This window comes from Dromiciops gliroides, chromosome 2, assembly GCF_019393635.1.
Source record: "Dromiciops gliroides isolate mDroGli1 chromosome 2, mDroGli1.pri, whole genome shotgun sequence".
Lineage (NCBI taxonomy): Eukaryota > Metazoa > Chordata > Mammalia > Microbiotheria > Microbiotheriidae > Dromiciops > Dromiciops gliroides.
Genome location: NC_057862.1, coordinates 218382518 through 218396251, shown reverse-complemented (window position 1 = coordinate 218396251; position 13734 = coordinate 218382518). Strand labels below are relative to the sequence as shown.

Genomic DNA, 13734 nt, shown 5'->3' with positions numbered 1-13734 from the left:
AGTCCGGTGGGAGAGGGAGAAGAGAAACCCAGAAGGGAGGGTCCTACCTCCAGGTTTTGTGTGTCAAGCATGGTCCAGATGTCTGGCTGAGCTTTCGGCAAGAGAGGGAAACCCAGGCTGCCCTCCTCTTTCACGTGCAAAAGCTGACCCTCTCTCTACCTCTCTGTGACTCGAACGGGAGATTGATCCAGGTAGGAGAGGGAGAAAGGAAACCCAGAAGGGAAGTTCCCACCCCCCGGTTTTGTGTGCCAAGAGGAAAGAGGAAATTTCCTGTGTCCCTTTAAACATTCGGGCGCCAAAGTGTTATGGGAGAAAATGGGGTACAGGTTTGGGGTTCTTAGGAATTCCTCTTTAAAGAATTACACCCTCTTGCACACAAAAGCAGTTAGAATAAGATGGTAGTTTATTTAGGGGCAAGGGAAGGGAAGGCAGGAGAAGGGAAACCATGAAAGAAATCCTTGGACTTCTCATGGGGAGAGAGGTATGGAACAAAGCACATGGCTCTGAGGTACCAATCTCCTCAAGCAGAAGGCTGGTAGGTACTTTTATAGGGGACTGATGGGGGTGACCATCTGCCTGTGGAAAGTTCCTTTAGTGAGGGAGGACCATCCCCCACTGGTGGTGGCTAGAGGAATTGGGTGAGGAGTGGAGGACCATCCCCCACTGGTAGTGACTAGAGGAATTGGGTGAGGGGTGGCTATGGATCTCTCAAGCCATCTCTCTCTTCAGGACACAAAGGCCACAGCCACACCCAAACTTATCTCCCCAGGGGTAAGGGAGACAGAAAGAAGGGTGGAGGTCCTGAAGCTAGCTCAGTCTGATCTGGTTCTGCTTATATCTGTCCTCTGGTTTAGTTTCTCAAGGAGAAAGTTCCTTGATGTGCCCCAGAGAACTTCTGGAGTACTCTGGGCCCCATGACAAATTAATAAAACTAGAAGCTATTTTAAAATAGATTAAAACAGAGAAGTCATTTTATTAGCTAATCTGCTAAAAAGCAAAAAAAGGATAACCAAATAGCCAAAATTAAAAAAAAAAAAGAATGAAAGGGGACAAATCAAAACAAAGCAAGAGGAAATAAAAGAGTTAGTACAAACCATTTTTCCTAATTATGAGCAATATTGCATGATGTATGGCTGCAAGAAAAAAAATTAACAAAAGAAAGGATTAAATAACATAATGTATATAAAGAGCTTTGAGTTTTAAAACACCATAAAAATGTAACTTGTTATTCTGGCTATAATAAATAAGTCCCAAATTTGAGAGCTGATCTTTATATTCAGAAATGAAAATAAAATGCTTTTTCATTTTTCAGAAATGCATCTAAATGATTGGATTTAAAGCCACAAAATGCTAAAGTTAGAAAGAGAACTTTGAGGTCATATAGTCCAAACCCTTCATTTTACTAATTAGAATACCAAAGACCAGGAAGGAAAGGTAACTTGCAGAGATTATAGTGTTGGAAGAGCTGAGGCTCAAAGCCAGATCTTCTGATTCTCAAATAGAGAGAGCTTTTTCTACCATACCTACTGCCCTGTGCCTGATGATAAACAAAGGCAAAGCTAGTGTAATTTTGCTACTATTGGGTCTGACAAATGGTAACATGTGACCCTAGTTCCACCTTTTATCCAGCAAATACTTAATTTAAGGATCTTCATACTGGCTCGCAGAATGAGTACTGAACAAGGAAATACCATTCTCTAAAGACTCACAAATTATTTGCACACAGAATTATTCCTCTTAAACTAGTAGGGCACATTTCAGAAGAATGCCCAGGAGGACAGTAAGAACTATGCTTTGACATTGTTTCTGCCATTGTGCCCAATTTGAGTACCCTTCTACAATGTACAATAATGCCACTTTAAAAAAGAATCCAGGACTAACCATCTAGTCTCTGCCATATTTCTCTACTAGAATAGAATAACTAATATATGCCTTGAATCTATGCAAAAAATATGGACCTGTCTAATCCTAGCCTTCCTACCTAGCCTTTGCCATGTTTTTTTTTTTTCCCCACAAGAATGGAATAGCTAATAAGCGCCTCAAACCTAGGCAAAAATATGGATCTGTCTATTAACTGAACACTAAGCATATGTTTGCGCAGGGGAGATCTGCTAACCCCTTTTACAGCCTTTTCTCTGCCAAATTTGCAAACATAAATATGAGGATTTTAAGAACAGTTACCTATAACTCCACAGAACTTGCAACATTCTGAACAAAGATGCATCATTTTAACATCAGGATAAGGGGCCTCTGCAAATTTGTCCTTTCCCACTACTGTCATTGTTCTTAAAAAAACAAAACAAAACAAAACAAAACAAACTTTCCTTTTTCTTTATTTGCAGAGTCACATTATTCACTGGGGAAGCATGATCCAACAGAAAGAACACTTGAGTAAGAATGAGAAAACTTGGGTTCAAAGCTTTGCTTCTGCTACTGGCTGTGTAACTGGGGCATATCACTTGACCTTTCTAGGTCTCAGTTTCCAAATTTATAAAATGATGGAGTAAGCCTAGTTGATTCCCAAGGTTCCATCCAGCTCCAACAGCCCATGATCTGTGACTCTAGTTCACTTTAACTTAAGTGACAGAAGTAACATTTGTGGAACTTCACTGATGGAGGTGAAAGCCATCCCAGTCAGTCCATCCTATTTTCAAGCAGATATCATTGGCCTAAGTGCAATCTCAACTAGAACATCATGATGCTTTCTTTAAAAGATCTGCTATAAAAGGCTTTCAGAGAACTTTGGGAGCAAATTTAATTTTATGGCTCTCGTGAAAGGCCATACCCTATGAAAGAATAATAAATTTAAATTTAGGTCTGATTTTGACACCTAAGCTACTAGATGGTTCTTCACTTAATTCACCTAAGTGCAATTAAAGCTAATCTGTTTTAGGGGCAGCTAGGTGGCACAGTGGATAGAGTACCGGCTCTGGAGTCAGGATTACATGAGTTCAAATCCGGCCTCAGACACTTAACACTTACTAGCTGTGTGACCCTGGGCAAGTCACTTAACCCCAATTGCCTCGCTTAAAAAAAAAAAAGAAAGCTAATCTGTTTTCAAATTCCATTCATTTGTACTATTAAATTGTCAAGTAATGGGGCTATAAACAAAATATCATAATTACTACATAATTCCACAATATATGTGATTGCCACCATGTATTGGTTCAATTCAGTTAAAATTTCTCAACAATCGTCCTTGTGCATTTTTTCCAATCAATAACTGATAAATTAAAAATCATAGAATGTTGGAGATGGAATGGATTTAGAGGTAACCATATTGAGGGTTACTTTATATGAAAAATGAAGAAACTGAAGTTTAGAGCAGGAAAGTAATTTGCCCAAGGTCATATGGTAAACTAATGGACACAGGACTAAAACTCAAGTATTCTGAGCTTGAGTGCAATGTTCTTTTCAATATAACCCACCCCATTCCCTAGAACTGATTTCTTACCCATCAAATATATTACATAAAGGAAAAAAAAATGAAAGGGCAGAAAGATCCACGGTTCCCTACAAGAAGTAACTGATGTTATAATCTTGCCATTTCTACCTCCACAATACTTTTTTGTTTGTTTGTTTTTTGGATTTTGGTTTTTGGTGAGGCAATTGGGGTTAAGTGACTTGCCTAGGGTCACACAGCTAGTAAGTGTAAAGTGTCTGAGGCCGGATTTGAACTCAGGTCCTCCTGACTCCAGGGCTGGTGCTCTATCCACTGCGCCACCTAGCTGCCCCTCACAATACTTTTTCCATTTGTCCTCTACTTTCTCCACACCGTTACTTCCCTAGTTCAGGCCCTCTCTATCTACTCACTCTACCCTAGTATTTACCTTGGATTTATTCTGTATATGTCTCGTAGAGAGGCAATGTGGCACAGAGTACAAGTATACCTCAGAGATATAACAGGTTCACTTCCAGACCACCACAATAAAGCGAATATCACAATGAAGCAACTCACAAGAATTTTTTGGCTTCCCAGTGCATATAAAAGTTAATGTTTACGCTATGCTGTAGTCTATTAAGCAGGCAATAGCATTATGTCTAAAAACAATGCATATTCCTTTATTAAAAATGTTATTGTTGGGGGCAGCTAGGTGGCTCAGTGGATAAAGCACCGACCCTGGATTCAGGAGGACCTGAGTTCAAATTCAGCCTCAAACACTTGACATTTACTAGCTGTGTGACCCTGGGCAAGTCACTTAACTCTCATTACCCCACAAAGAAAAAGTTATTGTTAAAAATGCTAACCATCATCTGATCCTTTAGCTAGCTGTAATCTTTTTGTTGGTGGAGGGACTTGTCTAGATGTTGATGGCTGCTGACCAATGAGAGTGGTAGTTGCTGAAGGTTGGGGTGGCTGTGGCAATTTTTTAGAGTAGGACAACAGTGAAGTTTGCCTCATTGATTGACTCTTCCTTTTACTTGAACATAGTAGAGTTATTAATTGGCCTAAGTTCAACATTGTTGTGTCTCAGGGAGGCCTGAAGAGTCATTTGGTGAAGTAGTCAGCAGAAACACAACATTTTCAAGTCTGCCATCTTATATGGGCTTAGTTCATGGTGCCCCTAAATAATTACAAAAGTAACATCAAAGATCACTGATCATATATCATGATAACAGATATAATGAAAAAGTTTTAAATAGCACGAGAAATTACCAAAATATGACAGAGATACAATGTGAACACATGCTATTGGGAAAATGGCATTGACAGGCTTGAACAACACAGGGTTGCCACAAACCTTCAATTTGTAAAAAACAAACAAAAAAACCCTAAATATCTTTGAAGTGCAATAAAACTAGGTATACCTGTTATAAAGTGTATCCCTGAAGACTAGGATTCCTGTCTTACCATGGTCGTATTCTGCCTGTGTGACCTTGAGCAAACTTTTTAACTTCTCAGTGTTCTAGGCATCTCTTTATGACTTTAAATTGTACAAAAAGTGACAACCTGAATTGGTAGGGAGAGTTTCCTCACCGGGAAGTTCCCTCTACCAAAAAAAAAAAAAATCTCAGGTTCACTTCCTATCTCTTTATATTGCATACACTTCTTTAGATACATACTGTCTCCCCCAAAAGAATATAAGTTCCCAGGAATGTTTTCATCTTTACCTTTATATATCTGGCACAGTATCTGGCCCATTAATTGCCTGGTTGGTTGATTGTTTATTTAAAAAGTGACAAGTTTAGTTTATCTGAAACAGTGGTAAAAAAAAAAAATCTTCATGAAAACCTGTACCATTGATCTATCAGTTTTTCCCTCCTTACATCCATCTGTTTCCACTTCAGTCCTCTGAGAATTTTGAATACTAGAAAATTGAGTTACCCAGGAATTTATCCACAGTGACCTTTGATAGGCCTTTGCCACTGGGTACACTAAGTCGGTTGAGCCATGTTGCTTGTTTGTGAGCTAAGAAGGCTCTACTTGCCCTCTTCCCTCAACTCCTTGAAATAGAAAACTACCACACCCCACTCACCCTCACTTTATTTACAAGCGAGTAAATGAATAAAAAGGCAGCTAAGTGGCTCAATAGATAGAGTACTGGGCCTGGAGTCAGGAAGAGTACAGACACTTTCTAGCTGTCTGACCCTGAGCAAGTCATTTAACCCTGTTTGCCTTATTTTCCTCATGTGTAAAATGATCTGGAGAAGGAAATAGCAAACCACTCCAGTACTTTTGCTAAGAAAATCCCAAATGAGATCACAAGAAGCCAGACACAACTGAAAACAACAGAACAACAACAATAAATGAATGAAAGCCTACTATGACAAACTCCCAATGTTGTCTGTCCCCTAGGGAAAGAATACAAAATAGCACCTTAAGCAAGAATCACTAAATGCTCCCTCAAATCAGTCAGAAGAAGACTGAGGGACACTGGAAGTCTACTGCTGTGCAAGCCACTTCCTGGGGAGAAGCAAGAAAAGAGCTGGACCAGAGGATAGTTTTTCTCATATATAAATACAGGCCATCAGTAGGAAGTGGGTAGGGAGGGGAAGGGAGAGGAAGGATTAGAAATAATGATACAATCTGTTACCCTCCTAGTTTAATTATTTATTTTTGCTAACTAGTGTCCCTGTTGCTGAAGAAGTTAAGGTGCTATCAAAGTGAAAACAAAATTTAAAACTGCACATTAAAGTTTTGAACCTTCTAAATTTCACTGTCCTAGAGGAAAGGACCATTCACCCAACCATAGTTACAGCTCTGGAACATGTAATTGCAGAAAAGTTGACTACCTATGGCCTAGCATTCATTTTCCCATATGTGTATGTGTATGTGTATGTGTACATGTACGTGTATATAACAATATATGCATGTGTTTACATGCTATGTGTGTTTGCATATGCACACATGTATATACACATACACAAATGTATTTGTTTCTATATGTAGATATATTCTAACTAATATAGCCACATAAATACTAATATTATATAGCATATATTAAATTGTATACTAATTGAGAGAATTTAATGTTTTATGATTCTATACTATGTAATATTACATAGTATATGCCACAATGTATTAAGATTTATAAAACTATGTTGATGTATGTGAATATACACATTTTGCTGGATGAATGTAAGCATCCCACTTAGAGTCTGTTTTTGAATATATAAAATAGAATATCTACCTATTCCATTAAATGACTAGTCAGTAAACATTTATTCACCACTCACCATGTGTGAGATACTATAAGAATTCAACTACATTTATTAGTATTGTATGAACATACAAGACATTGATTGTCCATAAGTGTATTTTGAAAGACACATTCTCATTTCCAGGGTGGATTTGAAGATCAGTTCCATTTATTAAGCTTCCTGAGGAGTTAGTGTTTAAAAAAAAGCAATATCACTCCCCAAGTCAACCAGTTCAGGAGACATTTGTTGAAGAGATGAATGCTTTTTCTTTTCACCTCCCTTCTGGAGGAAAGTGGAAATGCACTTTTACATGGTGGGAAAAACAAACAACAACAAAAAGCCAGCTCTGCTACACAAACCAAACACAAAATGAGACCTCGAATACCTACGAATTGTCTAGATTGTGTCATCTTTCAGACTTCCTTGGAGAACTATTAGAGAGCATTCTTGATGCGAAACTGGACATATGGCTTTAACTTGCTCTGTTCCTATACTAATCACTTAGGGAGAGATTAAACATCTGTATGCTGATTTCAAGGACAGTTTCCCATACTTATCAAACACAAATGCGTTTTTACCCTTTCCCTCTTGGGCTGAAAAAGCATTTTCCATCCTTAGTAGTAGCACTTGCTGAGTACACATTTCTTTTCCACGCCCCACCCTATCTCCTCTTTCCTGAGTGGAGTAGGCGAGGTGATCAAACTAGCAGAACGGTAATCACTGCTCCAACATTAATAAGATTCAGTCAAGACTTGGAAGGGTCCCTTTGGGCTCCATTATATAACGTGTCCCGAGCAGTGGGCCAGCCCTGAGGGAGATGCTACAGCAGATTTTTTTATCCCTGCTTGCTGCCAGGATACCTTTCCCACTGAGGACACCCTAGGAAGACAACCACATATGACTCCAAGTAAGTATACCACCCATTTACCAGAGAGACAAAGATCACCAGAAACAAAGGAGCCACACGGGCTCACGCACAGAAATTTTTTTAATAATATATATTAATACAGCCATCACTATATACTTTGCTGCATTTCATTCAACTATCCCTCTATATCTCTTATTCAACTATAAAATATATTTTTAAACCCCAGAATTTAAAATACATATAATACTAGCGCGCCTATTTTCGGAATGAATACACTCCTGCCTCCTTGCCCCACCTGCTCGACAATTCCCAAGAGCATTTCCAAGCTTAAGGACACACACTGACAAGAACAAGATTCCTTCCACTCACGGAGTAGGGCACATGGAGAAAAAATTACTCCAAATCCGCATGCTGTCACCAATCACTAGGAAAGAGAGAGGGGGGAGTTGTGGATGGAGGGAGTGAAAAGTAAGCAACACCAACCTTGAGGATCCCAGTTCACCTGTTTTCTTGGAGTCTCGATTGGAAATTTCATTGCTCCGTTGCCCGAAAAGGGAGAGAAAATGAAATAAGGTCCCCAACTTCTCTGCCTTAGTGCTGCAGTCCAACGAATTAATTTCGAGTGATAGGAGAGCCTGGACTGATTTGGCTCAACAACCTCGGGGAAAGCCCACCAAGGAAAATGTATGTATGCTAAGGAGGGACTGGAGAGAAGGACTTATTCTTTTTAGTTGTATTTGTGTGGAGGGCAGCTGCACCCTGGATGGAATCAAAAGTAAGGTCTGCACGGGAATTGTTGGAGAGGAAGACCCCAGTAAGATTAGCCAGGCTGATCCAAAATGTGGTCCCTTCAGGTGCGAGGCTCTGCAGCCCAGATGGTCTAGTCCATGTGCTGAGAGGATAGTGAGAGGGAGAAGCCCACTGCAGTATTACTACACACATCGAAGGCGTGTGAGCACACACACATACATGCGCACGTCAGCCTGGCACACTGACTAGCACAAATGCAGTCCGCGTTCGGCAGCCCCTTCCTTCTCCACCGCTACACCCACGGCACATCTAAATTCCACCCGCCCAGCATTCCCAGCACCAGCCAGCAGACAGCCTTAGAGCAGAAAGCTGCACCAGCCCCCACTTTGGGGAGGTCGCAGGAGGCGGTGCAGCACTGAGCTGATGAGAGGGGAAGGGGAGGAGAAGGGAGACCATCCCAGCTGAATGCAGCGGCAGCAGCAGCAGCAGCAGCAGCAGCATCACCACGGGCGGCAGCAGCAAGAGTAGTAGTGGCAGTGACAGCAGCCCATTTAGCTAAGAAGAGAGAGGAAAGGCACGTTAGCTTTGGAGGGAGTTCTCCAAACTAAGCGCTCCTCTGCCTTGACTAGGGGAGCTCTTTGGCAACTTGTAAAGGAAGGGTCGTGGGGACGGGGGCGACGGCGGGGACAGCCCGTGTTATTTGTGCATTAAGAAGCGAGACAAGTTCATGGGGTAGGAGAAGGAACTGGACGAGAGACATTGAGAATTAGAGAGATTGTGGGCTGCGTGGAGGGTTGGAAACTGTATCTACTTACTGGCTTTGATCTCTGGGCTGAGTGGAGGAGGAAGAAGGAGGAGGAGGATGCAGTGTTGTTAGGCGGAGTTTGCAGTCAGCCGGAGACACGCTTGGCTAGCTGGTGGTAGCAGCAGCATCAGGAGCGGCAGCAGCAGCAGCAAGAGAAGACGCCCTTCCTTGGGATAACCTCTTTGCAATGGATTCTATCCCAGGCCCCCTAAATTTCCTCTACCTCAAGCCCCTCTTGCCTGTGTTTCCTTGCTCGGGACGGTGGGTAGAGTTTCTCCACCTCCCTCTTTCTGAGGAGACCAGAAGAAATCCATAAGCCTTTTGTTTGCTGAGACTACTCCCATATCTGTCGGGCGTGATCTCTCTCTCTCTCTCTCTCCCTCTCTCGAACCTTAGGGAAGCCTCTCTCCCTAGACACAGCCCAAGCTCCCTTCCCAAGCTACCTACCATATGGCCGGGGTTGCTTCACCGTAAGGATAGGGAGGGGAGTTGGAGAGGGGGAAAAACACGGTCAGAAGGAAAGAAAAGTCCTCAACAGCCTGGATACCCCAGGAATCAACAGCTCCAGCTGGCTCCAAAACAGCAGCGGAGGCTCCTGCCCCAGGAACTGATGGTTCTTTTACATTTCCTCCTTGGAGGTCATCATCTTTTGCTTCCCTGAGCAGGACTCAACAGGACATTTGGCACCCAGTGCTACATTCTGTTCCACTGACACAACCTAAAGCCAAGGATATGATGGCAAAGGTCGAGTGGGTGTCTGGATGGGGAAAGGCAACAGGGCCTCGACTTCTGAAAAGAGCCTCCCTTGAAGGTGATAAAAATGACCTTGTTGAACAAGATAATATCTAAGGTCTAGATCTAATATTCCTGAAAGACTTCACTGGAAAAAATTCTATTTATAAGCAGTCTCTTTCATAGAGAGGCAGTCTTGGGTAAAGTATAGAGAGCTGGTCTCAGGAAAAGGAAGACCTGAGTTCAAGTACCACTTCCAACACATCCTGACTGTATGATCCTAGTCTGGTCACTTAACCTCATAGTGACTTAGGTAATTCTCCAAAATTATAAATTGCCTTGGTAGAGTTTTTCTTTTAAGCAGATCCCTATATCAATGAAATCACAGTCTCTATCCCTATTTTATCCACTGCATGAAGAGGGAACAATTTAAGGGTGGACTCTGGATCCTAAGATAAGATTTCTAAAAGCCTCTTATAGAATATTCAAACTGGAAAGAACCATAGAGATAATTTAGTTTGACCCTTCACTTAACAGAGAAGGAAGTCCATTGGCACCAAGTGACTTAACTGTGGTCACATAACTACTAAATCATAGATCCAGGATTTGAACCCAAGCTGTTGAATCCCCAAATAAGTGCACTGCACAGGCTGCTATTGGTTATTTCGTTTATTTTTACAGAAAATCACTCTCTTTTTCAATCTTATGTCTCTCTGGTGGGACTCTAGAAGTTGACGTGTGTTAGTATGCTTGACCAAAGAAACTTGAGACTGCTGGGAAGGTTTGTGTTAACCTAGGCTTACTCTTTTTATATATCCTAAGTGAAACACTCAGCCTTCTAACTCTGACCAGAAAAGTTATCCTTCCAGAAACTCAACTTAGTCTATAACTTTACCATTTAACACCTAGTAGGGTTCAAACTGGCTAGGCAAAGGTTCTTAACCTTTTATGTGAAATGGCTCCCCCTTTGGCAATCTATTGCAATGTATGGACCCTTTCTCAGAATGTTATTAAATGCATAAAATAAAAAGACAAGGGATTACAAAGGAAACCAGTTACACTGAAGTAGAATTATCAAAATATTAAGAAAAACAAGTTCCCAGATACCATGTTAAGAACTCCAATCTAGAGATAGTATGATTGCTGGCCTGTCACCTCTTGGTGGAATGGTAGTGTTGGAGTTAAAATGCAAATTATAGGATTCAAATATAGGCTCTTCTCTGAGTGACCTTGTTGAGAGGTAATTTCTCTGGGCCTCATTTCTTTACTCTGTAGAAAGAGTTTGGACTAGTATCTCTATCATCTTCTGGCTTGTGAATCTATGATTAGATGGAGAACCTCACTGGCAGTCAGGAAACAGATGGCAATAGCACAATAGGAAGAAAACTAAACTCAGAATCAAAAGACTTAGGTTTGAGTTTTGGCTCTGACTCATTACTTACTATCCATGTAACCTTGGGTGCTTCATTTCACCTCTCTAGACCTCAGTTTCTTCCTTTGTTAAATAGGCACGGTAATGCTTGCACTATCTACCTTTCAGGGATGTTGTGGCAAAAATACTTGGTATTAGTGCTACAGAGCCATCCTCATAATCCAAGTTCCATACCTATTCCCCCTTCAACATTAGAATACTTTGAAAACATGAGAGATCACAATGTAAAAAATAATAAACACAATCTACTATTGCTATGACGTGTATAGAGCCTATGCGCAAGTTTTTAGAAGGAGCTGTTTCAGAAGTCCTTTAGAAGGATTCTTAAATTCCTACTCCCCTCCCTCTCTCCATCAAACAGCGTCTTTATTGTCCCTGTTCAGAACAAGAAATCCAGCCTAGTGGCTGGATTATTTCATCTATATCAGGACACCAGGCCAGGAGAAGAAGAAGACAATGTCAGATAAACAGAAGAAAAGATTCAAGCTGGAAAACTAATAGGAAATAGAATTCCTACTATTTGCTGGTCACTAGTATGATGAGTATAGCCAAGCAAGTTGATGTAAACTATGGAGATTTGAAGGAGCATTGAAAAAGGAAATAAGAGGTCTGAGTTCAAATCTTGGCTCTAACACTTCCTAGGGGGCAAGTCAGGCAAGGCTTTCTAAGCCTCAATTTCCTCATCTATAAAATGGGAATGATAACTACAATGTTTACCTCATGGAAGTATGCAGAAAGCCCTTTTGTACACGATGCAATTGCTAATAAACAAGTTTTCATTTGATTCCCTTCTTCTGGTAACCTGGGCTCTGAGAAGTCCTATATAATTTGTGTCAACAAAGAAACTACCCAAGGCAAAAATGAGATCCAAAGATTTATCTACCAAGTTAGAGTCTGAGCAGAGATAATCATAAAGTTGAAGGGTCTTTAGAAATGATCTTGGTATCATGGTTATCAGGTTCAGATCCTCATAAGAAAACCTTTCCAAGAATCCACTGCAGTGTACAGTCATCATAACTAATAGTTTAGGAGGGTCAGTCATTTGGGATAGACTGGATGAAACTGAAAAGAGAACAACAGATTGCGAAATAAGGGGTTCAAAGAAGCTCCTACTTTATCTGGCAACCGGACCTTCAAATGATCTTTCTGTTCTCTTCTTGGGCATCAACTCTGCTAAATCATTCATCATCCTAACTCCTCCTGATTCCCCCCAACTCTGTATCTTTCCTCCAGAAGCTGGACAAAGCTAAGTTTGTAACAAACAACTCCACACAATGAAACAAATAAATCTTAGTCCCCTTCCATCACGAACATAAAGTTTAAGTCCTGAAATATGTATATGTAATGAAATGTAGAAATCCCCCTGGGACTTGAATAATAATTTAGGGGAGGGCTCATCCTTTGTGTTATTTGAACTCTCCCCACCTCCTTCCCTGCCCCAGCTGCCTCTCTCCCTCTGTCCCACCTTCTGTCCCCCCCTTCCCCTCTCCCCTTTTGTTACTGGTAACTTAATTTCACTTACCCCAAGTAAGAATAAAGTGGTGGTCTGTACTGAGTAATAACATCCAAAAAAGAGGCAATGTAGAATGATTCCCTCCCCAGCTGTTCTGCAAGTTCCATGGTCATTGCTGCTGGTGTGTTAAGTCTTGTGGAAAGAAGAAAAGAGGCAGCCTGGGCTTCATGCGGTAGCAAAACAAAGCGTGGTGGAGCCAAGTGTCCCCCAGCCTGTCTGCAGCTGCAGTCCTCATTCAGGCACCCAGGATCTCAGAGTTTTGCATCCTTCTCAGTGAAGTCTCGATTTAAATAACGCTGTCCTCTCAGGAAGTTATTTCTAATCATCCAAGTCTTTTCTGCAGTTTAGTACCTTCTGTACCAAGAGTAAATCAATATTTGCGGCACCACTTTAATTGATGTGTTGTGTTTATCTAGGAGGGGGGGGGAATCCCTAAAATAACAGTAATCTTTACTGTCTGAGTTAGAAAGGCAAGTTTTCTTGGACTTGGTTTGCTTTCTTCCCCCTAACCCCCCGACTTCAACCCTAACACTGCAGCCCCGGGTTTGTGTGTACAGAAAGAGGGGGTTGCTGTGCAGGGAAAACATGGACTGAATGATAATGAGCTGCTCAGCCAGATCAGAATTTAACATGATGGCAATGATGAGGCAGGAGTATTTCCTAAGAAAGCAATTCCCAAGGAGCAAAGGAGAGGCTTCGGGGATTCCTGTCCAATGTTATTTCACCAAACACAAGAGAAAGGGGGAAAAAAAGAAAACTTGATTAGACTTTAGATTGAACTTGCTAAAAATCATAACAGAATATGCCGAGGTAGTAAAATCTTTTATGCATCGTTCTGATTTATTCATATGCCAATGGAGTCTATGAAGGATTCTAATCCCTCATGCCCTCCCTGACCCCAAGCTTTCTCTAGGATATCTCTCTGAAGAACTAGAGGGTTTTCAATAACATTTTCTGAAGTGTGTGTGTATGTGCATGTGTGTGTGCATGAA

At 41.2% G+C, this 13734-nt stretch overlaps 1 protein-coding gene across 3 annotated transcripts in view; it reads right to left on the bottom strand.

The window, feature by feature from the left end:
• KCNK10 (potassium two pore domain channel subfamily K member 10) overlaps nt 1–13286 on the bottom strand; it is a 214850-nt gene extending 201564 nt beyond the window's left edge. The window contains exons 1-2 of one of the 3 annotated variants that reach the window (XM_043986890.1): nt 9076–12609; nt 7994–8402 (exon numbers count right to left, since the gene is read on the bottom strand). In XM_043986890.1, the coding sequence (XP_043842825.1) occupies nt 7994–8045 (52 nt within the window). In that variant the 5' untranslated portion in view covers nt 8046–8402; nt 9076–12609. Of the gene's footprint in view, nt 1–7993; nt 8403–9075; nt 12610–12751 lie in introns of those variants that run through there. The other 2 variants (XM_043986891.1, XM_043986892.1) reach the window with 2 other exon arrangements.
• Between the last annotated feature and the right edge of the window lie 448 nt (nt 13287–13734).